This window comes from Drosophila albomicans, chromosome X (genome assembly GCF_009650485.2).
Source record: "Drosophila albomicans strain 15112-1751.03 chromosome X, ASM965048v2, whole genome shotgun sequence".
Taxonomy (NCBI): Eukaryota; Metazoa; Arthropoda; class Insecta; order Diptera; family Drosophilidae; genus Drosophila; species Drosophila albomicans.
In genome coordinates, this window is record NC_047627.2 from 17,124,830 (window position 1) to 17,149,412 (window position 24,583).

The 24,583-nt window shown below is 35.5% G+C and overlaps 5 protein-coding genes and 1 pseudogene across 5 annotated transcripts; 3 read left to right on the forward strand and 3 right to left on the reverse strand.

Moving 5' to 3' along the window:
- Window positions 1-41: 41 nt before the first annotated feature.
- Window positions 42-2,811, reverse strand: LOC117570571 (anaphase-promoting complex subunit 4). The gene is made up of 5 exons (XM_034252310.2): window positions 2,577-2,811; window positions 1,865-2,507; window positions 1,636-1,812; window positions 1,415-1,577; window positions 42-1,352 (listed from the first exon to the last, which is right to left on the reverse strand). Exons 1-5 carry the CDS (start codon window positions 2,686-2,688, stop codon window positions 66-68), a joined length of 2,382 nt encoding a protein of 793 aa, XP_034108201.1. The 5' UTR covers window positions 2,689-2,811; the 3' UTR covers window positions 42-65.
- A 2,038-nt stretch (window positions 2,812-4,849) lies between these two features.
- On the reverse strand, window positions 4,850-9,056 carry LOC117578013 (uncharacterized). The gene is made up of 4 exons (XM_034263113.2): window positions 8,919-9,056; window positions 8,261-8,441; window positions 7,964-8,185; window positions 4,850-5,080 (listed from the first exon to the last, which is right to left on the reverse strand). Exons 1-4 carry the CDS (start codon window positions 8,945-8,947, stop codon window positions 4,955-4,957), a joined length of 558 nt encoding a protein of 185 aa, XP_034119004.1. The 5' UTR covers window positions 8,948-9,056; the 3' UTR covers window positions 4,850-4,954.
- Window positions 9,057-12,152: 3,096 nt separating this feature from the next.
- Window positions 12,153-13,440, reverse strand: LOC117571868 (chromobox protein homolog 3). Its single transcript, XM_034254303.2, has one exon. The coding sequence runs from the start codon at window positions 13,300-13,302 to the stop codon at window positions 12,619-12,621; it is 684 nt and encodes a 227-aa protein (XP_034110194.1). The 5' UTR covers window positions 13,303-13,440; the 3' UTR covers window positions 12,153-12,618.
- Window positions 13,441-13,549: 109 nt separating this feature from the next.
- Window positions 13,550-15,804, forward strand: LOC117571867 (U3 small nucleolar RNA-associated protein 6 homolog). Its single transcript, XM_034254287.2, has 4 exons — window positions 13,550-13,754; window positions 13,814-14,117; window positions 14,174-15,427; window positions 15,491-15,804. The coding sequence occupies exons 1-4, from the start codon at window positions 13,663-13,665 to the stop codon at window positions 15,716-15,718; spliced, it is 1,878 nt and encodes a 625-aa protein (XP_034110178.1). The 5' UTR covers window positions 13,550-13,662; the 3' UTR covers window positions 15,719-15,804.
- A 636-nt stretch (window positions 15,805-16,440) lies between these two features.
- On the forward strand, window positions 16,441-23,661 carry LOC117577569 (protein snakeskin). The gene is made up of 3 exons (XM_034262406.2): window positions 16,441-16,619; window positions 22,926-23,043; window positions 23,104-23,661. Exons 1-3 carry the CDS (start codon window positions 16,578-16,580, stop codon window positions 23,322-23,324), a joined length of 381 nt encoding a protein of 126 aa, XP_034118297.1. The 5' UTR covers window positions 16,441-16,577; the 3' UTR covers window positions 23,325-23,661.
- Window positions 21,485-22,443, forward strand: LOC117577570 (uncharacterized; annotated as a pseudogene).
- Window positions 23,662-24,583: the final 922 nt, after the last annotated feature.

Here is a 24,583-nt window from a genome sequence, read left to right on the forward strand (position 1 = left end):
TTTATATACAGTTTTTTGTATTAATTCAATTTTTATAAAATATATAAACAAAAAATCCAAAATAATCACGCATCAGTTTTATCTGCCAACACCGAGTCTTTGCTGATGTCCAGGAATGATGCCTGTGACATTTCCGTGTCGTCCTCCTCTTCCTCAATCTCCATCTCAAAGATAGTCATCTTGCGACGACGATCCGACAGCACAGTGGCCACCTTGCGACTACCCGACACAGCCAGCAATTCGCACACACCATCCAAGCCCTTAAACGTCGCCGCATCAGGTATATCATGGATGCTGTGTGTCACTGTCGCCTCGGGTAGCTTCATCAACGGCGCCAACTGATGTTGGGTGCACTGATTGCGTGCGGCGCTTAATGAGAATTGCACAAAATAACTGTGCGGTCGCACGCCTGGTGTGGGCGTCGTCGTCTGTGCCAGCATCGAAATGAAAGATTCATTATAGAACTGCAGATCCACAAAGCGCAGATTATAGTAATCCTCGTGCAATTGTGGCGTAAACGGACCCGGCAACAGTTGAACGCGTGTGCAACGCAATAAGTAATCGTTGGCGCGACTAAACTCCAGCACCATTGCCTCATGCCAACTAACGGTCACGGCCAGCATATCACATTTGCTCACTTCATTGACATGATAGCTGCAATTGATGAAATCATAGCTGGACTGCGGATCTGTTGGTTGATCCAGCTCCACAGATGGCTCGCAGGCAAATTGTGGCAGATCCCCACAGATGACAGCTGTGGTCAGCTTGAAGCTTGCACTAATACTTTCTGTCGGCTTGTGAAAGACAGCATCGATGGCATTGAACATTTTGTCTCGTTGCTGCAGCAGTGACAGCTTCTTGTCGTGTGGCACAAACAGCTGACACTGTCCCAGGCATTCGTTCTCCTCGAGCAGCTCTGACCACAGATCCTCGGTGACATGCAATGGCTGCTGTTGCGTTAAATACGAATTCTCCAGATATTGTCCAACGCGTTCCAAATTGAATTTGCTGCGCGTTGCCAACATTGCGCTGGGACTTGGTTCGGAGCAGGATTCATCGATGCATTTCTCCCCGGCAGTATCATCGTCACCGCCACACAATTCGGGATCGGGAAGTTCGGGTTCCATGGCACAAAAGAATTCGACAAGCGCTTCATTCTCTTTGCCCGAAAATATCATGTCATCGGGAATCTCCTGATTAGACAGTCGAAGGATGGTGAAGATGATCCAGGAGTGAAATAGTTTCATGTCATTGACCAGCGTGTCAATGGTGCGTTGCAGTTCATGCACCTTGAGCAGAAAGGCGCCGCAGGCGCGCATTGCTTCACTGGCCACATCCGGCGAGATGAGAGCCTATAAAGCAAATATTATTTTCTAATTCAAGGGAATTAAATATAATTTAATCTTCAGCTCACGTCAAAGAAGTGCGTCATGCGGCCAAATCCGGCGATAGTGTTGAGAAAGTAGAACATATTGATGGCGGCGCCATTGAGCTGTTTAAAAACCAGACCCTGTAGATTGTTCAAGCTCAAATCCACCGAGTTGGCAATCTTCTTAAAGACCTTCTCCGTCAGTGTTCTAGAAGCAAAACAGCATATTACAAATTGTGTACCAAATAAAGTAAAAGTATACGCACTCGAAGAGAAACTCCTCTACTTCCAAAGTGGCATAACCAAAAACGAGTAGCTCCAGAAAGTTTGCTGATATCATCCCATAGGCCTGTGAATTGGCATATTTGGTTAACTTATTGTCCATCTCCAGTTGCACCGTCTCCCAGGCTTCCGTTAGGCATTGTTGTGTATCATTGATGTAGCTGCAAAGAAATTCATTAAATCAATTACTAAATTCAAAAGGCATACGCTTACTTTTTGGTCTCCAGGATGTGAGCACAATGTGAGGCCAGCTCTAGCATGGGTGAGATGCTGTCCTGCAGCACCTGATTGTGGAAATGCAGCAGCTTCAGCTGTTGTCCATCCCGCAGGAGCGCATAGATGGCATTAAAGTCCCCATTCAATCGCACATCGTACACATCAAAGTGCTCAGGATGAAGAATATGCTGGGTGAGATCCATACTGCCCGCCTGCAGGGCGCCCAATAGCAGAAGATGCACTTTTCCGCTGCGCATGATGACGACTAGGAAACATGGTGATCCCTTGGGGAAACACTTTTGATCCAACGTCTTTAGACACGGATCAATATTTGTAAGCGGCGGCAATTTGGGCAAATAACGCTTGTGTTTATCCTTGTCATTGCATACATAACTATCGAGACTCTCGCGACAATTGATCGCTTTGCTAAAGTACACCTTTTTGATGTCATCCTCATAGATCAGTCCCGATATAATCGTTTCACTCTCCGCATCCAATAAAGCGACCTTCCCGTTACTGTAGCCAACGGCCAAGAGGGTTTCATCCATTTGCCAGCTAAGCGAACGAACTCGCACATCTTCACCGGGCGTGGGGAATGTGACAATCTTTTGCCAGTTGAGGCGCTGTATGATCACTTCACCTGCCACACACAAAATTTGCAAAATGTAATCACCATAAGTAATGGAACGCGGTTTTCACTTGTTTTTACCCTTTTCGGTGCCGTAGGCAATTAGATCCATTTTGTTGTTCCACTCCATGCGCTCAACAATGCAACTCATGTTGCGTGCGCCCAGCAATTTCATTGAGCTTGATTGCGCCATTTTTATATACGAATGCAAACTATTTTATAATTTACCAATTGTTATTTTTCTATTGTTTTCTCCGCATATTTCAGTTTGCCGGTTTGCCAATCGAATCTATCGATTTTACAGCATTTATAGTTGCCAGACAATGGGACATGTGCGTCAAGATAGCTCCGCAACTTTAGCGTCACATATCGATAAAAAAATATCGGCTAAAAAAAACTTTTTATTTTCGTCTTTTTACGTGGTATTTAAACTAAAATTAAAAAAGTTTGAATGCAAAACAATAGAAAATTAAATTATCTTTCTATTAAATCCATGTTCGTCAAATTTCATGTAGTATTTATGCACTAAAATCGTGATTGAAAAATTGGGGTAGCAACATTTTTGCAAATATCTCGGCTTTGACGAGTTGTCGGCCAAATCGGCTTATAACAAGTTATAGAGTATTGTTTTATAAATATACCCTCAAAAATTCATAATTTTTAAACTTTTCGTTTTTGAGATATTTGAGAAAAAGTACGATAACCTCAGCTCCAGCCCCATACAAAATGAGCACAAAAAATCAATGCTACCGATTAATGACCGTAACTTTTTTTTGACTTTCTTGTCGGCCATAGCGCACATTATACTTTCGTAGATACAACTATAAGGAAGATATATAGCAATTTTGGTTGCAATCCAATTTTCTGTTTTTGAGAAAATTGACCTTTTCCTAACCCGCAAAAACAAGTTCATTTCGCAGGTGCATCAAATCACTGGAACCAGCGTGGAACCAGTCAGTGTTAAATAACACCATTTGGACTTTGGCGGGACTTCAAATACTTGCAGAAAATAACTAAATGAAACAAATATTACTATAATTTAAAATTACATTTAAATACTCTATTTATATATATATTACTTTGTTATAATTAATAAATATACGCAATTAAATATTCTTATTTAAATCGTAATTTTGCAGTTTACTTGATCACTGTTAGCGGCAAAACTTTATGTTAACGCTATCATCAAATTATTCTTAATATTTGCAGAACTTATAGGCCATGTCGCGCTATTTCATTCTATTCGAATCAAATAGATAAATATTTTGCTTTTTGTTTTATTCAAATCGGTTAAGCCGTTTTCGAGAAAATTCAATTTTTTGTGATTATTGCGAAAATTACAAATAAATTTCAATTTGGCATGGCAACGCTTAACATCTGCGAAGCTAGTAAAAAGTTAGCGTCGAATTTTTGTTTTGCAGATTTTTCAACATTTTGACTATGTACATAATTGGTCAATACTTTAAAAAATAGATAATTAACATATGTATCATTTCCCAATATATACTACATAGCAAATTATCATAGTTTCCGAGAAAATTCAAAATAACATCTACATTTTTCGATTATACGCTCTCCTAGACTTTGTCTGAGAAGGCGCGCATTGTTATAATATAAACATAAAAAATTCGAATGCTTTGCAATTTGTTTTATTCAAATCGTGATTTTCCTTTTCGAGAAAATCGCATTTTAGTAGAATAGTACACATTTTTGAATTTTTGCGCAATACCTAAAGTAGTCAAAGCGTTGCCAAATTTAAAAAATGGCGATCATGTACATACCTATTTATCATATTTATTACCCATATATATCCCCAACTTATTGGCCATGTCGCGCTATTTCATTCTATTCGAATCAAATAGATAAATATTTTGCTTTTTGTTTTATTCAAATCGGTTAAGCCGTTTTCGAGAAAATTCAATTCTTCTTGTGATTATTGCCAAAATAATATTACCATGGTGGCAACACGTGTTACGGCCATGGGTAAGTACTTACCTCGCCGATCACTACATGGGTACATTTCATACAAAAACGGAAATTAAAGAACGCGTTGCTAGGTGCCACTTTGTAAGTAGTGGTGGTCTGCTAGTATGTGCTTATTTCCCCAGCAACGAACTAGCGCTCAGAACTGCAGGGCAATCATTTTGAATAATTATAAAACTATGAACATATGTATATTAGAGCATAATTGAAGAGCTATATTATGACTGCAACTCTTCTGAATTTACATATATATATATATATATATATATATATATATATATATATATATATATATATATATAACAACTTTAACTCAATACCATTATGAAAGAAAAAACACAAATGAAAATTTTGTTTTCGAAATATTTGTCTATAATTGAAAAATGTTTAAAAATATATGTATATACATAATAAGTTCCAGTGAAGTCCTGGACGAAATTTGATGTAGGTCTTGGACGTTGATGTACACAGTACATTCAAGTGGTCCACATGAACACCAAGTCGAAGCTTGTTGCGCCAAAGAGGAGGTGTTGGACGTTGATGTACACAGTACATTCAAGTGGTCCACATGAACACCAAGTCGAAGCTTGTTTCATAAGTACCTGAAATGAAATTAAAGTAATTATTATTAAAGTAATTATTATAAAATTGAGTTTTTTAGGACAACAATAATAATGAAAAACTATTCGGCAGAAGACAAAACAAAGATTAAAAAACATTTATCAGTCGGAGATTTGACATAATTTGCAAGTAATATAATTTTGTGAATCACCATAATAATCTCGTATGCAATTATTGCATATAGGTCGATCACAAAAAATGCACTGGGATTCGGAAGGTGGTTTCTGCTCAGCACAGCAGTGTAAACAAAAACCATCTAGAGAATCTCCATACCGTAGAAGTTTATCAAACAATTCGCTCCTAAATAAATCATGCGATTTTAAATTAGTAAGCGAAGTGTTTGATAAAAATCTTTCAGCGTATTGCAAAATAAAAATGCCACAATTGTAGCTATCAAATTGAGTATCATGTGGTATTTTAAATATGGAATAAGTTACGTTAGGCTCTATATGTTTTAACAATTTTATATAATAATTTTCAAACAAAGAAGTTTTCCCCGAATCCCCAAAGGGGTCTAAAAATATTATTTTTTTACTCGACTTGTTAATAAATAAAATATAAAAATGATTTTCAAAGCAATGGGGAATTATAAGTAATTTAAATTTATGAGATCTAATATATTTTCCAATTAATTTATCATTATTAAAGCAAAATTGTCCTAATTGACAAGGCAAATTTATGATGGTTTCGATTTTGTTTTCGTATATCAGAACAGTGAGGCTAACATCAACGATAAAGTTTGTTAGCCAGCGCTGATCGATTAACGAAAACAAATCGCCCACACAAATTTTAAAAACAAATTGTTGACTATCCAAGTCACCATGAACTTTCCTGAAAAGAGACTCAAAGTTTAATATTATTATTTGTTTATTTAAATTTAGGTTGTTAGTTTCAGATTTTAATCTAATAATTAATTTTTTATGGATATCTTCCATATTAAATTTAGTTGAAATGGCTGAATTCGAGTAGTCCTGTTCAAAAATTTGTTCAACCTCCTTTTGACAATCTTTGACTTTAGAGTCATGGAATTTTTCCAAAGTGGAAAAATCATTTTTAAACATTCCTACTTTAAGCTTCTTCAAAGCTGGCTTTTGCCATCTTTCAATATGTCGAGAGAGCTTTCGCTTATCAGCCATTTCATCTAAATATTTAGTTTCGTTAATTCTAAGTTTATTATTTTTTGGTTTAATGATAGTTACGTTGGTTAGTTGGTCGTGTGAAGGGAGAGAAAGTTGAAGCTGCTTCATGACGGAAACAGAGCATTCCTCCATTTTCCGAATAAAGCGGCCCAATTTTAACCCCTTCTTATTATTCGGTTTAATAATACTATGCTTAACAGTTTTAAAAAACGATTCAATTGGCCCATTGCTTGGTCTTTTGCCAGATGAATCAATAAATATTCCAATAATATTAGTCCAGAAGGGAACATATACAATATACTTTTTTAAAATTAACTCTAACATTTTCGGACAGTAAAAAATATTGTTCGCGTAAGATGTATTAAATTTATTTAAATTATTAATGACTTCAATGTAAATGGTTTCAAATTTTTTACGAAACGGACTTGCCAAAGTTATTGAATTTAGTGTTATATCAGTTACTTTATCATTTAATGGTGTTTGGGCAAAAAATTGTTCATTTAAATTTAAAAAAAGTGTATCGTTACGGTAATTTATAAAATATGCTTTGGCGTTATCAACTATCTTATTAATACATGGAGAAAGAAGAATGATTGCAAGATTCTTGAACCATTCTTCTAGTTCTAGCACGTTGTCAATCGAATAGGCGTAACCTAAGCAATTTCTTAAAAATGTTCTTAATTCAATGTTGTGCAAGCCAACTATTTCATCAATATTACGGCACATAATTTTGCAATAGTGACTTGTACAAAACTGAACACAAACATTAGGAAAAATGGAACTATTATTATATACATAATTAAAACAAATTTCATTATAATTTACAATATCAAGATTATTAAACTCTTTTAAAATGGCCCCAATAATAGCAAAACTAACATCAGTTATTATTCTCCTGCAAATAGGCCATTTGAATCGATTTTTTAAACAAGACTCCCGTAACTCGCACAAAAATCTTCCAATGTCATACGATGTATGATTTGAAAGTATTGCATGAGCTACTGGGAATACAATATGGAGCTTAGGGATATGGGCTACTAATGAATACAAAAATATTCTCTTCTTTACAAAGTGCAAAGGCTGCACTACATTTCCTGTGGCATCCATATGTAAAGTGCCTTGTTTTATATGGGTCAATAACATATTAATATGTTCTTTGTCCCATAAAAAGACTTCGAGTTTGGTTGATAAATACTGAATAAAATGAGAATGCCCTTTAGAAATCATACCGAAAGCATCGACAAAAGGATCCTTGTCGAAATCAAATTTGGCGTTGTTTTCTGATATTAAATTTCTATAAAAAGGCAGTTTCTCATTTGTCATCTGGTCATTACCAACTAAAGCTCTAGTCATATTTAACTTGTTAATTTTTTTAATTCTATATTCAAACGCAGTACAGTTTTTTATGGAGGCTCTTTCCATAAATCTGTTTACAGCCCTGCACTGCGTTTGTTTTTTTAAATACTTAGTATGTGTTATTTTAAGACTACTTGTTAAAACTTTAACGACCCCATCAAAAGACCCTTTAAATATAAAGCTATTGCAAGATGGATCCTTACAATAACCATACGCTACAAAATTTAACTTATTAATTCTTAGCTTCTTAAAGTATAGAACACACGCATTATTATGAGAGCTGTAAGCTTCTCTAATCATGTGCTGTATACTTTGTGAGGCAGAGAACTGGTTAGTTAATAAAGAATACATATTTTTAAAATCGATTACCTTAAATTTACAGTCCTCATACTTGCATTTTGTAAAGATTGCACGTGGGCTATTCAAATTGTCTACTAGGAGGACCGATCGATTCAAACTTGCATTTCCACTGTGGCATTTTTTTCGAAAACATTTCAAATTGGCTTCTATTAATGTTTCGTCTGCCGGCTCAATGGAAATGTCAGTAGACTCACAGACTCCATTAGGGACATCATTGGATTTTGCCTGAAACTATAAAAATTCAAATTAGAATTGAAATGATCTACAAATATTTACATATATTAAATTCAAATTTTTAATACTTACACGTTGGAAGCACTTTAGCAAGGCATAACGATTCTTGCTATTGTTGGCAAATGGAACCACTCGCTTCTGATTGGCATTTAGTTTGTCCAACAATATTTGGTAATCCAACGTCGAAAGTGTGCTTCCGGAAATTAGTCCTTCGGAAACTGCCTCCTGTACAGCATTCTTGTATCCATAGTTGCTCTATAAATGCAAAGGAAACATTGAAATTATTTATTTATTTACATGTTTTTTATTATACACAATAATAAAAGAAGGAAGTGCTAGCTACTAAGGCCATCGACTCTGAAATTATTACTTGTATTAAATACAGGGACGCTTTAAAGGCAGTACAGGGACTTTTCAGATATTGAGAAAAATTGTGTTGCAAAGTGAATAATAATAATTTTATATCTATATATATGTATATGTATATATATTTATACACTTCGAATATATATTTATGGCATTGAAAATTCAAAACAATATTATTCACTTTGAACACACACTTTTCCAATCAATTTATATTTTCCCGGAATGGCCGCTGCATTGTCACAAAAGCGCCACTGCATATATATATATGTAAATGCATATATGTATATACATATATGTATGTATGATACTGCACTTAAAGTGCGCACCGGATGTAATACACATATGTACTACTTTATGTACTTACGATTTGGTGGACATCAATTTACGTGGCATTTTCAATATTTTGTTTACTCTCCCTTTATTAACTTTTAACTTTATATGTAAATCACTTGTGCAGAACTTGTTGTTTAGCAGAACATACAGCACTATTCCGTTATGTTCAGAGTTGCCACCAAGTTCATAAAGGGTGGCCCAACTTTCGGCCGTAACACGTGTTGCCACCATGGTAATATTATTTTGGCAATAATCACAAGAAGAATTGAATTTTCTCGAAAACGGCTTAACCGATTTGAATAAAACAAAAAGCAAAATATTTATCTATTTGATTCGAATAGAATGAAATAGCGCGACATGGCCAATAAGTTGGGGATATATATGGGTAATAAATATGATAAATAGGTATGTACATGATCGCCATTTTTTAAATTTGGCAACGCTTTGACTACTTTAGGTATTGCGCAAAAAATTCAAAAATGTGTACTATTCTACTAAAATGCGATTTTCTCAAAAAGGAAAATCACGATTTGAATAAAACAAATTGCAAAGCATTCGAATTTTTTTATTTTTATATTATAACAATGCGCGCCTTCTCAGACAAAGTCTAGGAGAGCGTATAATCGAAAAATGTAGATGTTATTTTGAATTTTCTCGGAAACTATGATAATTTGCTATGTAGTATATATTGGGAAATGATACATATGTTAATTATCTATTTTTTAAAGTATTGACCAATTATGTACATAGTCAAAATGTTGAAAAATCTGCAAAACAAAAATTCGACGCTAACTTTTTACTAGCTTCGCAGATGTTAAGCGTTGCCATGCCAAATTGAAATTTATTTGTAATTTTCGCAATAATCACAAAAATTGAATTTTCTCGAAAACGGCTTAACCGATTTGAATAAAACAAAAAGCAAAAATATTTATCTATTTGATTCGAATAGAATGAAATAGCGCGACATGGCCAATAAGTTGGGGATATATATGGGTAATAAATATGATAAATAGGTATGTACATGATCGCCATTTTTTAAATTTGGCAACGCTTTGACTACTTTAGGTATTGCGCAAAAATTCAAAAATGTGTACTATTCTACTAAAATGCGATTTTCTCGAAAAGGAAAATCACGATTTGAATAAAACAAATTGCAAAGCATTCGAATTTTTTATGTTTATATTATAACAATGCGCGCCTTCTCAGACAAAGTCTAGGAGAGCGTATAATCGAAAAATGTAGATGTTATTTTGAATTTTCTCGGAAACTATGATAATTTGCTATGTAGTATATATTGGGAAATGATACATATGTTAATTATCTATTTTTTAAAGTATTGACCAATTATGTACATAGTCAAAATGTTGAAAAATCTGCAAAACAAAAATTCGACGCTAACTTTTTACTAGCTTCGCAGATGTTAAGCGTTGCCATGCCAAATTGAAATTTATTTGTAATTTTCGCAATAATCACAAAAATTGAATTTTCTCGAAAACGGCTTAACCGATTTGAATAAAACAAAAAGCAAAATATTTATCTATTTGATTCGAATAGAATGAAATAGCGCGACATGGCCAATAAGTTGGGGATATATATGGGTAATAAATATGATAAATAGGTATGTACATGATCGCCATTTTTTAAATTTGGCAACGCTTTGACTACTTTAGGTATTGCGCAAAAATTCAAAAATGTGTACTATTCTACTAAAATGCGATTTTCTCGAAAAGGAAAATCACGATTTGAATAAAACAAATTGCAAAGCATTCGAATTTTTTTATGTTTATATTATAACAATGCGCGCCTTCTCAGACAAAGTCTAGGAGAGCGTATAATCGAAAAATGTAGATGTTATTTTGAATTTTCTCGGAAACTATGATAATTTGCTATGTAGTATATATTGGGAAATGATACATATGTTAATTATCTATTTTTTAAAGTATTGACCAATTATGTACATAGTCAAAATGTTGAAAAATCTGCAAAACAAAAATTCGACGCTAACTTTTTACTAGCTTCGCAGATGTTAAGCGTTGCCATGCCAAATTGAAATTTATTTTGTAATTTTCGCAATAATCACAAAAATTGAATTTTCTCGAAAACGGCTTAACCGATTTGAATAAAACAAAAAGCAAAATATTTATCTATTTGATTCGAATAGAATGAAATAGCGCGACATGGCCTATAAGTTCTGCAAATATTAAGAATAATTTGATGATAGCGTTAACATAAAGTTTTGCCGCTAACAGTGATCAAGTAAACTGCAAAATTACGATTTAAATAAGAATATTTAATTGCGTATATTTATTAATTATAACAAAGTAATATATATATAAATAGAGTATTTAAATGTAATTTTAAATTATAGTAATATTTGTTTCATTTAGTTATTTTCTGCAAGTATTTGAAGTCCCGCCAAAGTCCAAATGGTGTTATTTAACACTGACTGGTTCCACGCTGGTTCCAGTGATTTGATGCACCTGCGAAATGAACTTGTTTTTGCGGGTTAGGAAAAGGTCAATTTTCTCAAAAACAGAAAATTGGATTGCAACCAAAATTGCTATATATCTTCCTTATAGTTGTATCTACGAAAGTATAATGTGCGCTATGGCCGACAAGAAAGTCAAAAAAAAGTTACGGTCATTAATCGGTAGCATTGATTTTTTGTGCTCATTTTGTATGGGGCTGGAGCTGAGGTTATCGTACTTTTCTCAAATATCTCAAAAACGAAAAGTTTTAAAATTATGAATTTTTGAGGGTATATTTATAAAACAATACTCTATAACTTGTTATAAGCCGATTTGGCCGACAACTCGTCAAAGCCGAGATATTTGCAAAAATGTTGCTACCCCAATTTTTCAATCACGATTTTAGTGCATAAATACTACATGAAATTTGACGAACATGGATTTAATAGAAAGATAATTTAATTTTCTATTGTTTTGCATTCAAACTTTTTTAATTTTAGTTTAAATACCACGTAAAAAGACGAAAATAAAAAGTTTTTTTTAGCCGATATTTTTTTATCGATATGTGACGCTAAAGTTGCGGAGCTATCTTGACGCACATCAATGGGACAACATTTGCTCTCACACATTGCAGCTTACCGGTACCAAACTTATCGATTACCGATTGCCCGCGCTGCCAGAATGTGGCATCTATTCATGACTATTGACTACGTAAATGCAATTTAAGAGCAATTTTCCGTTTCCGCTAATATCAAGTCAGAAATATATTTATTGTTACACATTTTTCGTATTATAATTACAATCTCATCTAACATTGAAGTTAACCGGCAGCAAACTTATCTACTGCACAAATAATTATAGGCGTTGCCAGATAACGGCACGAATATTGAATACAAATGCATGCAAAAAACAATTACATTTTTTTTTGTTTTTACTAATATTAATTCAGGATATTTATTGCGGATTACATATTTATATGTATGCTAGTATAATTAAAGAAATATGACCACAACATTCATTTTGTTGTGCATAGCGTAATTACCATAAATTGCATGTCTATGATTATTGTGTATGTATGATGTCTCTGCAGATGTTTTGTTTTCTTTTCTGATTTCTTGTGGCGAGCTTATGTATGTCCGTGTGGTTGTGTTTGAATGTGCTTGCATGCCTGCGTTTATGTATGCGAATGTGTGTGTAGCAGATGCAAGTTTTTGTGTTGCTAGGCTCGTTCTGCAAGTTTTGTGCATGGTGTGAAAATGATTCTTAAATGGTGTTGTCATTCCCTCCTCCACCTGCTGATTCAACGCTGGCTGCATCCGGCTTTATATTCTCATCGTTCAAGCTGGCAGTAGGACTTGCACCAGCTGCGCTGTCCGGATTTCCATCGCTGCCAATATGCGCACTATCGTCGCATGCACTTCCACTACCGCTTCCACCTCCATTGCCGTTGCCATTCCCATTGTCAGTGTGCCATGTGAGACGCTCTTCGTAGAACTGTATAACAATCTGGGGACACTTCAGATTAGCCAGCTTGGCGGGCACAAGATCCGCATGATCGCTACCCTTCCATTTCATGAGGAACATCAAATATCCGGAATAGTTGGTGGCACCCAATATTTTCGATGGTTCGAGGCCGCGATCGAAACCAATCAATTTCTTTTGTTCATCGGTTTCGTCCTCCATAAAAAATTTGCGTTTGCTGCGAATGGATTCTGGTGTCGATGATGTGGACAAACGTTTCTTATTGTTGCCGATCATTCCGGTTTGATCCTTTTTGTTATTCTTCAGTGATTCCTCAAAGGTGGCAATCAAATCAGGACAATCGAGATTTTCCACCGGCTCCCAAGTGTTTTCGCTGCGTGGATATCCCTTCCACTTTAAGTAATATTGAATTCGACCATTCACAAGCCGTTTGTCCTCAACACGTTCCACAATAAACTCAGCCATTGCAACTTTTGCTATTGTGTGCGTGTGTGTGTTTGTTTTGTGGAACTTTTTTCCCCTTTTCTTATTTCGCTTTTTCGCCTGCTCAAAATACACTTATTTATTTACTGTAAATTGGACTAAAAACAAAAAAAAATTGTATTTGAAAAATGTGACCAGCTTCAATGACGTTTTGCTATTCTAGGGTGACCAAACTGATTTATATCTGAAGCTATCCGCAGGGATACAGTAAAACTGTGGCTGTTATCGATAAACAAGCAGCTGTTTGGGCCAATGTGATGTGAAACAACGTGCGCGCAGCTCGCTAACAACAAATAGTTATTTTAATTATTTATATGTGCTGGAAACAAAAACGAACTTAAAATGGGTGAATTTATTGCAGAAATGCAGGAGCGGCTCCTGCCTGAGTATGAGCAAATGAAGAACTTTCAGATCTTTACGCCAGAGCAAATCAGGTAAGCGGCAACAACCCGAAAAAAAAAGAATTTGAATTAAATTAATTTAACATATTTAGAGAATGCGTACGCAAACGTGAACGTTTGCTATTGAATGTGACTAAGAGCCAAATAAGCATAGCCGACTATTTGGATTTTATAGTGTACGAGACACAAATGCATGCTACGATTACCGAGAAAGAAAAAGTAAGCGGCATGAAATTGCGCGGTTTGAAGACTTCGATAGCCACGCGCATCATTCGCATGTATCGCGAGATGCTGGTGAAGTTTGCGCACGAAAAGCGGCTGTGGAATAACTTCATCAAATTCAGCAAGAAGTCGGCGCCTCAAGAGGTGGCGGGCATTTATGAAAAGATGTTGTCGGTAGGTGAATCAATTCGTAATAATGACTGTTGTAGTAAAGTTATGTCTTCTTTTAGTATCATGGTGGTGATCCTGAGACCTGGACTAGTGCTGCCTTGTGGTTATATGAATACAGTCGCCTCAATGTAACTCGTGCCGAGAGCCTGCTGTTGCGCGGTCTTCAACGTCATCCTTCTTCCGAGCTCATTAACAAGGTCTTCTTCGATATACTTCTCAAGGAGGCGCAACAGGCGGACAGCAAGCGCACGTTAGCTGATAATACGATATCGGAGCAGGATATTCGATTGGAACGCGTTATGGCCGTTTATAAAAATAGTTTGAATCACATAACACACTGGGATTATTTCCTCAAATTGCTCGAGGTGTGCGAAGATTATCCCGAGATGACGGTGGATCTGCAGGGCGCAATCATTGACGACATGCAAACGAAATTCTCGCGTAAACCAGCTTTGTGGGATGCTTTGGCCAAGCGTGAATTACGTGGCTTTCATTTGGCTGATTTAAATGATTATATGAAGTCGAAAAATAACGACGACGCTAATGGCGAACCAAGTGAGAAAAAGTCTCGAGTTCAAACTGATAACAATGATGATGAGAACATCGATGAGCAGACGGGGCGACGACGTGTATGGAAGACGCGCACTAAGAAGTCGTGTATTGAGATGTGCGTACAAATCTATAAATCGGCTGTGCAATATACGGCCACGCCGGAGATGTGGAATTTGTATTTGGAGACGATGTTGTCACTCAGTCGCAATCACAAAACTGAACGCAACTTGATACAACAGTGTTTGGCCAATGCGCTGCAGGACGGCCACAATTCCAAGTTGATGGATGCCAAGCATTATGCCACATTGAGCATGATACTGGGCAACAGCGATAGTGGCGGCGATGCTTGTGTACGCATTCTAACCGAAGCCCTGGAGTTTGATCAATCGCTGCGTATGCATGAGTTACTGATGGCGGCGCTCATACGCATCGATGATGAACCGAATGTGCACAAGCTGTTTGGTCAGGTGCGGCGCACTCTGGGTGCCGCTGCCTTGCCCATTTGGCAAAGTTGCATTAGCTATTATCGAGCACGCGGTGATGCGCAGTCGAGACGGCGACTTAACGATATCTATACGTTGGCTTGTAAGGAGACGTGGCCGGAGTTTGTCGCCCTTCGTTGTAGCTACTTGCGCTATCTGTGGCACGAACATTCGCCGACAAAGGCGCGCGATGAGTACGCCAAATTGGCACTGCAGCCGCCCATGTCAGTGCAGTTGCATCGTGAAATGATCGAGCTGCTGGAGAGCACCGAACTCAGGGTAAGAATGCTTGTTTGCAAGGAATTTTCTGTATTCATTATTGATTATTAATTTGTTTTGCAGGATTTACCGACGATCAAATCGTGGCGTATGTGCTATGAATTTATGGCCACATATTTTGGTAAAACGGAACCAGTTGTCTGGGTGGACTATTTGACCTTTGAGCGGGATTATGGCGAGACCAAGAACATCTCATTGCTTTGCCAACGTGCACGCTCTACGCTGGAGGCGAATCTTGTGCCCGAATTTGAAGAGAAACGTGCTTTGGCCTATATTGGTGCCGTAATATGATTTGTCATTGTATATTACATATACCTACTTATTTTTTTTATTTTAAGCAATTTTAGAAAATAAAACAACGTAAACCATATTAATAATTAATGCTGCTTGAATTTCTTTCTTAACCTGAACTAAAGGTAACCAATACACTATTGAACTTCAACAGTTTGAGCTGTGATTTGTAAGCTAACCTCTTTAGTGGCAAGCTAGAACCATTTGGGAATTGCAATGTTTTACATTTCGAAAAATCCTTTAACACTTATGTTAAAATTGATCAATAACAGTTTGGTATGTTAACATTACAATTCTCCTCATGTTAAAAATAACATTCGTTGCTCGGTTAACATTGCAGTAAAGTTAATCAATAACAGAGTTTACCTTCGTATGTTCAAATAAACCAACGGCATTTCTAATCTTGAATTTGGGATTTTCTAGCTAAGCTGTGTATAAGGTGACTAGAACTGTTTAATATAAATATTAATTTGAATTTTAAAAATGTATATTATTGTTATTACTGATCAACTCATAATTAATTGCATACTCGTATGCAATGAATATACAACGCACACTGTGCACAGTAATACAAATACGCACGCACGCACACACACACATGGGCTCGCACACCAGTTGCCATCATATTGTATCTGTCGCCGTTTATTTCGCTGTCGGCGTCGGCGTCGCTGCTGAACGCAATTGCTGCCTGAGCTTTAGATGCGCAGGCTGGCGTCGCTTTAGGTCAGTCTGTTTTTGCACAACACGAGGGCAACACGTACATAGATAGGTCGCGAGTGGCTATAAACAGTAAGCGGCTGAAAGCGAATTGAAAAGCAAAAGTGAGCAAGGAAAGAAGAATAACAAAAACAACAACGCAATGGAGTTTAACAATCGTTTGCTGCTGAAGATCATTGAGTTGGTGAGTGTGAAGCGAATGTTAATTGTATTCGTGTGTGTCAGTCTATCTCTCTCTCTCGCACTCACACTCTCCGTCTATCTATGTGTTGTTGCGTGCTTATTCCTTTTCTTATCCTCTTTCAACCGGCTGCTGTGAGAAACTCTTTTCTACCCTTCAGTTAGACTCATTTGCAATGCTCAATGATTTTCGGGGTTCGCTTTGAAGGAGTTTTCGGTTATTTATTCGTTTTTTTTTTTGTGTGTGTATTTTTTTTTTTTTGTGGTTGCGTCCGTTGCGGCTTTCAACTGGTTATTGCGTAGTTTTAAGCTGCGTGCTAACAGCTTACTCTTGGGATCCGAAAAGGGCATGATGTCATTCATTATTTTGTGCGATTATCTGAGACACAACAACTCCATTTATCCCAATTCGGAGTATTACGACATTCAATAGAGCTATTCTTTTTTTTTTTCGTTTGTTTGTTATTTGTTTCGCATGACGACATTTATGGATCACATTTACATTTCATTTGAACTTCCGTTTGATGCGAACAGATTTATGTACATATAGTATTAGCCATCTTATTTTATTTATTTTTTTCAACTTTATCACTTGGAAATTTTGTGAGTCACATTGTGCATTCCATGGCAATCGCTATATAATATAATTGTTGAAATGCAAAATGCATTTCAGTTTATCAGCTTTGTTTTTGTTTCTTTCGTTTTTTCGTTTTTAATGCCTGGTTTTGCTTCAGTGCAACATGACGTATGCGCAATTTGAAGCGCATGCAAGTTACAAATCGCAGTGCCCAACCCTGCCCCAAATTGCTGGATCTTTTCACTTGAGCAATGAGCTCATTGAGCATTGAACTCCAACGTTTCCCCAGTCATGGATCACAGTTAAAAATAGCACGCAATGCAATTTCAAGATTTCCAAGGCGAAATCACTTAATGTTTTATATGAGGTGTGTGTGTGTGTCGCAAGTGCCGCCAAGAATATTTCACATCATCATCTAACTAAAAAGTAGACTAGACTTGAACTTTATTTAATCAATTAATATGCGCTTGAGTGTTGTAGTTAATAAGAGACACGCAAGTTATATTAGATTAATTTGATTAATTTGATGAGTTTGAAGCAAGCTTATAAGAAATTAGAGAAAATATAAATAAAAAGTTGCTTAATCTATTCACCACTTTTAGCAAATAAGTGTTAGATAATAAAGATAAATAAATATGATCTAAAAAAAGAAAATATAATATAACACAAATAAATATTAGATTATATTATAAAAAGTTTATGCTCTATACAATATTTTTTATTTTTCAAATTAACAACATTAATCTAATACTAATATTTGCTTACATATTCGTGCTTTTACTTGAAAGATATCTTAGACAACATATTATTTTTATATGCCATGTGTTTATATGCCATTATGTTTGCCTTTTTGATTACGTTAATAAGCTGGCTGACAAACAGATCACACATTAATTTATGTAAATTGAAATGCTATTGCAATTGAAAAGTGTTTCACTGCAGTCTTAAATCATTGCGCACGTAGTCGAGGGCGGTGTTTATAGTAGCGTGGGGCGTGCCACACCCAAAATCAGAAACGAAATCGAGGTAAGTCGAGCCTCATGCGGCACTTCACTTAGAGGCGCCTTGGCACGTCGCAAGTCATGATGCCTATGGTAATGATGATGCAATGCTCATTACGCATACGCCATGTGCGCGTATGCAGCGGGCGGACAGCCGGCAAAGGTCGACGAAGCTTCTACATATCAGTTGCATTGTATAAACAAAGCAACAACTCTCGCTATGGAAATGATGTGTGTGAGCGACATAGCTAATTTGATAGCTAGTCGACTAGGTCGCTTTAATGAGCTGATCGAGCAGCAACAGCAGCAGCAGCCGTAATAGAAACAGCATTAGTCATCGGTAAATCAAAATAAGTAATAACAATAGAGCGAGCGAGAATAACAAGCGCATTCCTTGTGTAAACATTTAATCATCATACTCGGCCGCTTTTCCTTCCCCTAGATTTATATTTTTCTTTTTCGGTCAATGCTTCTTTCTTCGTACTCACAAATCTGTTGGCGAGCCAATAAATGTTTTAACTGCAAAATCGCGAATCGTTAACTGCGAATCGCAAATCGCAAATCTCAAATCTCGAATAGCAATTTGTTATTGTTGTTTTTGGGGCGTCAGTGGAGCATTGGCCAATGTCAATGACGTGTCAGCGTCACATAATTAATTGCCAAACGTAGTAGTAACTATTATTATTTTCTTTGTTGTTGCTATTGTTGTCGTTTTAATTTCTGTACTTGTTGCGGCGTCGCTTAATTTGGACAACAACTCGCTTGACTACTACAACATTTTTAGCCCAAAACACAAAACACAAAAACTGAAAACAATCTATCAACAAATGGGGCGTGTTGCTTTGTCCGTTTGAACGCGAGTATAATCTGCTCAACAGAAATTCCACACCTATGACCATTACAATAAGCCTATAAAAAAAGGTCGCCATCTTTTTTTGGGATGATGTCAGCATCAGTATGATCATCAAAATGAACTATGCCTACGTTCATCATCTTCTAGATTTTGGTATCAAGTTGTCAAGGTCAGGTTTCCGTTTCGACCAGACGCCAAATTATCAACGGAACGTATAAACAATCTTTTTTCCTTTCAAATTTTTCATTAATGCATTTTCTCACAGCCTTGAAATTGTTTGGCGATTATGTTATTGTATAAACAAAAAAACTAAACAAAAAAAGAAAAGACGCGTAGTACAGTCAACTTTGCCGGAAGAGTAATAAATGTGTTTTTTATGCTTTTGTTATTAAGAAGTTGTTAACACTACTAATACTTCCAGTTATTATATTTTCTATATTTTATTACAACAACAACCAAATTGTGTGTGTGAGAAATTATTAGATGAAAAGCCATTTTCATTATGATGCCAAGTGCGAGACAACATTTATGTTTAAAAATTGTTTGAATTTTGATAAATATATGTAAGAACAAATTTAAAAACATTTAATGAACTGCTTAGTAATTTTTTTTATTGCGCTATTTTTGTAACATTTTCACTTGAGTTTTGTGCTTGAAAGCCTGAAATAGAATAGTGTGCTATTATTAATATAATCTACGTAACAAGTACTTGCACTTGTCTTGGCTAATGGATAGTTCCAGTTAGTTGACTCAAGCCGCCAAATCATGCAGAAGTATTGATTCATGTTTATTTTATTTATAATACAAGCGACGCGTGAACAAATATCTATGTTATTGTATGAATATGATTAGACAATAATCGAAAGGTAATTCGATCATCAACGACAACGAATATGCAATGCTCTGTGATCGACATTGCGTATACGTGATATGTGCTTAGTTGTAAATTACGCATACGCTGCGGTAGCTCAATATTTTTAGGGACTATTGACATACGTACATAATTTCAGCTAATTTTATTTGCTGCTAATGGGCGCGTGGCAAACAATAAGTCCGATATACAAAAAATATTGTATACTAATGGCCTCTGCCCTATATATAGGAGCAAGAGAGACTAATGTGATATCTCTAAGCTGCTAGCACACACACACACACACACACACACACTGTACTAATGACATTTTCCTGTTGCTGTAGCTCGCATTACAAATTAAATAATAGTCGAAACTGTTTGATAGGAAGCCGGGTGGTGCATACAATATTCTGCAAGGATATCCAACAGCGAGTCATCCTTTTAGCCGGGCAATTAGTGGTGACTAACGGCATTTCTAATTGATTGATTGATTGCCACACCCATGCTAGCCACCTTCCCCCCTTCCACCCCGCCATTCTATATTATTAATATTATTGTCCCCCAGTTTTGTGTTGACACTCCGAGTGCTAAATGGCCCATCAATATATCGACATGATACGAGCGAGTATCTCAATAAACTATGTATTTTGATAAGCAAATTGGCTCAAGCACTCGTCGCGGGAATTACCTGATGATTTTAATGGACTTAAACAGCAACTGGCAATATGTTCGCTTATGATATGACTGTGTGGGGCTTTTGGTTAGTATATTAATGAAATTTGAAAGCGTACAGTGAACGAAAAGTTTTAAAAGTTCTTCCTAAATATTTACAGTTTGGTTTTTGAAGGCTTTCCTTATATTGGCTGCAATTCTATTAATATTTATTTCAATTTTTTGAGAAGTGATTGAAAAAAGCGAAAAAACTGCTAAATAGACAATGCGATTTCAAAGTTCTTCTGAAATATTTATTTACGATTTTAAAGCTGACTTCAAAAAGATATTGTAGTTTGATATTTCTACGTTGTTTTTATATGTGTCGCATTTTATTCAATAATTTATTTGAAGCGCTTGAAAAAAAAAGAAAAAAACTGCTATATTGACAATATGAAAATTGAACCAAAAGATTTAAAAGTTCTTCTTAAATATTTCCGAACAATGACAGTTTGATTTTTCTATTTACTTTTTATATGGGCTGCATTTCTTTCAATATTTAAAAAGAGGAAAAACTGCTGAATTGACAATACTGTTTTTGACTTTTTACTACAAGTGAATGAAAATTGAAGTGAATGTTTTTCAAGTTCTTCTTAACTATTTGATTACGATCTTAAAGGTGACTTTTAAAAGATATCGCAGTTGGATTTTTCTATGTTCTTTTTGTATGTATGTGCAGTATTTTTTTTATTTAATCAGAAAAGATTTAATAAAGATGAGAATATAGTACGCTAAATGAACATAACGATTATTTCCCTTTTAGACTGTGAAGAGCTGCAACTTCTGAACTTCTTTCAAGATATTGTGTTCAATCATTATCAAGTGTTTTTCTTCGATTCGTGTCGTGTTTGTCGAATGATTTAACAATCTTTAACTCACTCCTTTTCTCTGGACTTATTTCTCCAAGTACTTTAATTGTTTGTCTCTTGCACCAACCACTTTCGACTATGTCTGTTTGCCGTCCAGTAGTTGTCCGTTCACGTCCTTTGACTCAAGTTTCGAGCGCTCATCGCAGGTCTTCACCGCCAGCATCATTTTATTGATTGAAAGCGTTGCGGATCATGGCTATAGCAGCGAAGCGATGCTCGTCTGTGGCACATTAGCTGGGTATTTAATCATTTGCAGTTCCCTAGCCATAGGTAAATGTTATCGTCACGTTGTTGCAAGCTGTTCGCTGTGATTTTGCCATGTTCGCATGTTCGCATTTTGCAGGACATTTGTTGGGCGCCAAAATGGACAGACGAATCGATGTACTCTTCGCTGTCGCCGGCTGTGTGCTATTCATTTCCACCGGGGCCATCATTCTCGATCGCTGGATGAACAATTACGAGACGGCCATCGATAAGAACACCATACTGTCTGCGGGCGTTTTGGCTTTTGCCAATGGAGCCATTTTTATCGCCGACACATTTGTCATATTTCACGCCAAATAAATGTTGCCAAAAAAAGAACCGAATGCCATTTCATTATGCTGATTAATTGATGAAGAGGAAATACTAACATATATAGTATATATATAATTGAGTTGAATGTGTTAAAGTAGTAAATAGCTGAATAGCTGCTTTTGGCGTTTGAATTAAGTTGGCGCCAAAAAGTATGCTATACAAAAAGAAAACTTTGCTTAGAGTTTGATGGAAATGAAAGAGTTGTGTTTACTTGAGAAGTTATTAGTGAAGGAATAAGTAATGTACTTTTATAAAAGCACTTTTAACAAATTTAAATATATTTCATTAAACTGCAGCACTGTTTTCAGTATAGTATATAGCATCAGCTGACTATAAATTATTAAACAAAAATGCAGTGCAATTTGTGTAAAAGGTTAAACATATTTTATGAAATAACACTTTTTAATATATATATTTTTTGTTATATTAAAAACTAAAAATATATATTTAATTTCGACAACAAACTTTTTTAAATATTTTTAGAATATTTTTGGGTATTTTTCCGAAACTAAAAATAAGTGGAATTGAGGCACAATCTTAAAATTATTTAGCAAAATTGTAATTTTTTAGCCAAACATAATAATTTGAAATAACCAAATAATAATAATTTGACAATAATAATTATAAATAATTTTTAAATATTATATATTTTTTTTAATAAACAAAAAAAAGAGTTGAACTTCGGACACAAACTTTAAAATATTTTATTAAAATCGAATGCTTCGAAATATCTTTCTTTTGATATACTAGAAACTATAAATATATTCAACAACAAAAAATAGTTCTAAATAATTTGTAAATATTTTCGTACAATGTATTATTTGCATAAATTATTAACCGTTTAATGATTTTCTCTTTCCTTTTGCCAAGGCCATTGCCATTGCCTGTGTGGTGCTCTACGAGACGGTTGGCGACATGAGCAAGCGTCCATTGATCGTCTGCGGAACCATCGGAGGTTACACCGTCATCTGTGGCATTCTCCTAATCGGTAAGCACATTCAATACAATCTCTCATCTCGCACACATTGTATAATATTTCTAATTGCAGGACACGTGCTGGGATCGGTAATTGAGAAGCGTTTGAATGCGTTAATCTCGCTGATCGGTTGCGTGCTGTTTGTGGCATCGGGGGCACTTGTTATTGACGAGTGGCACGATACGCATGCCTACTATGGTGATCGCAAGCGTTATTCGATCGCAGCCGGCTCCCTCATGATCATCAATGGCGCCGTCTTTCTGCTCGATACGCTCTCCATCTGCAGAACGTAAGGCCCGAAAATAACAACAGCAAAAAGAAGATCAACAGAGCTGCTTGTTTTTTTTTTTATACTATACAAAATTCTCATGGCTTCTGTGTTTGGGGTCATCGCGCGGAATATGAATCTGATGTAAACTCTACGATTATCATATTATATACTATATACAAAAACACACTCACATATTTACACTTACTATATGTAATACTTTTTTTTTATATATCTACTATGTGTAGCACTTAAGTGAAACTCTAATTCGCACAAAAAACAAAACAGCGTTTGCTAAACATTTACGATGAAATTGTTCACAGGAATCCATGAAAACAAATATATATACTATATCTATGCTATATGTGTACTTGTGTTTGTTTATCTGTTTATCTCTATCTGTTTATGTATCTCTGTAACTGCGCTTGTGTATCTGTATCTGTGCCTGGTATTTTGGTATCTGGCTATCAACGCTAATCTAAAAAGTGGTCATGTCTTATATAATAATTGCGCCGCTATTTCGCTACTCCGTCTCGCTTTATTCTGCTCCAGCTTCAGGCTAAGAAAATTGCGCATAATTGCGCTTCAAGCGCATTTTCAGACTCTTTTCTGGGAAAATTGCTTCGACACACGCCGCGTGACGTCACGTGCCAACTGCTGTTAGCGCAAAAAAACCGGCCCTAAAAGGTTGACAGCTTTTTTTTGCAATTTAACTTTCAGTTTTCAAGATCTGCTCATAACTATTTCTTGGCAGATTTGCGACGCTTAAAGTTGAGTCATTTTTTGTTAAGTAAATTTAATTTTTTTCTTTAAAATATAACAAATTATTTGATCTGGAAATTTATTTAGGAAGTTGAATTATATTTTATGAAATTCCAAGATGTTGGCATATAGAAAAGCTTGATCTTTAAAATATAAATTATTCAAGTTTACTTGAAAACTTGTAGAACTTAAAAAACTGTGAATTTTAGATATTATATTTAGTTTTAAAGCAGACCAAATTTATTCTGAAAAGTATTTTTTATTATTTTGCTGACTGAGTGTTTCAAACTTTGTTCTCCAATTCGTAAGAAAAGCATCCAGTATAAAAGCAGCAAGTATTCACTAAAAAATTACTTTTGAAAATTTTATTTTTGTTTACTTTTAATTTTGGCAATAATATAAAAATTTCTTATAAAATTTAGATGATGAATTCAAAATTTGGTTGCGGTCGGATAAAAGATATTTCAGAAATATGTATCTTATTTGTTTTGGCTGACAATCTGGTATATTTAGAATTATCAA

Excerpts from the sequence above, each read along its gene's own strand:
- LOC117570571 (XM_034252310.2), bottom strand. The coding sequence starts at position 2,688 with ATGGCGCAATCAAGCTCAATGAAATTGCTGGGCGCACGCAACATGAGT. Across the intron at positions 2,508-2,576 it reads TGCCTACGGCACCGAAAAGG|GTGAAGTGATCATACAGCGC; the intron begins GTAAAAACAAGT and ends TGTGTGTGGCAG. Across the intron at positions 1,578-1,635 it reads GTAGAGGAGTTTCTCTTCGA|AACACTGACGGAGAAGGTCT; the intron begins GTGCGTATACTT and ends TTTTGCTTCTAG.
- LOC117578013 (XM_034263113.2), bottom strand. The coding sequence starts at position 8,947 with ATGCCACGTAAATTGATGTCCACCAAATC. Across the intron at positions 8,442-8,918 it reads AAATTGATGTCCACCAAATC|CAACTATGGATACAAGAATG; the intron begins GTAAGTACATAA and ends GCATTTATAGAG. Across the intron at positions 5,081-7,963 it reads ATGAGGACTGTAAATTTAAG|GTACTTATGAAACAAGCTTC; the intron begins GTAATCGATTTT and ends ATTTCATTTCAG.
- LOC117571868 (XM_034254303.2), bottom strand. The coding sequence starts at position 13,302 with ATGGCTGAGTTTATTGTGGAACGTGTTGAGGACAAACGGCTTGTGAAT.
- LOC117571867 (XM_034254287.2), top strand. The coding sequence starts at position 13,663 with ATGGGTGAATTTATTGCAGAAATGCAGGAGCGGCTCCTGCCTGAGTAT. Across the intron at positions 13,755-13,813 it reads TTTACGCCAGAGCAAATCAG|AGAATGCGTACGCAAACGTG; the intron begins GTAAGCGGCAAC and ends TAACATATTTAG. Across the intron at positions 14,118-14,173 it reads TTTATGAAAAGATGTTGTCG|TATCATGGTGGTGATCCTGA; the intron begins GTAGGTGAATCA and ends GTCTTCTTTTAG.
- LOC117577569 (XM_034262406.2), top strand. The coding sequence starts at position 16,578 with ATGGAGTTTAACAATCGTTTGCTGCTGAAGATCATTGAGTTG. Across the intron at positions 16,620-22,925 it reads TGCTGAAGATCATTGAGTTG|GCCATTGCCATTGCCTGTGT; the intron begins GTGAGTGTGAAG and ends CCTTTTGCCAAG. Across the intron at positions 23,044-23,103 it reads CTGTGGCATTCTCCTAATCG|GACACGTGCTGGGATCGGTA; the intron begins GTAAGCACATTC and ends TTCTAATTGCAG.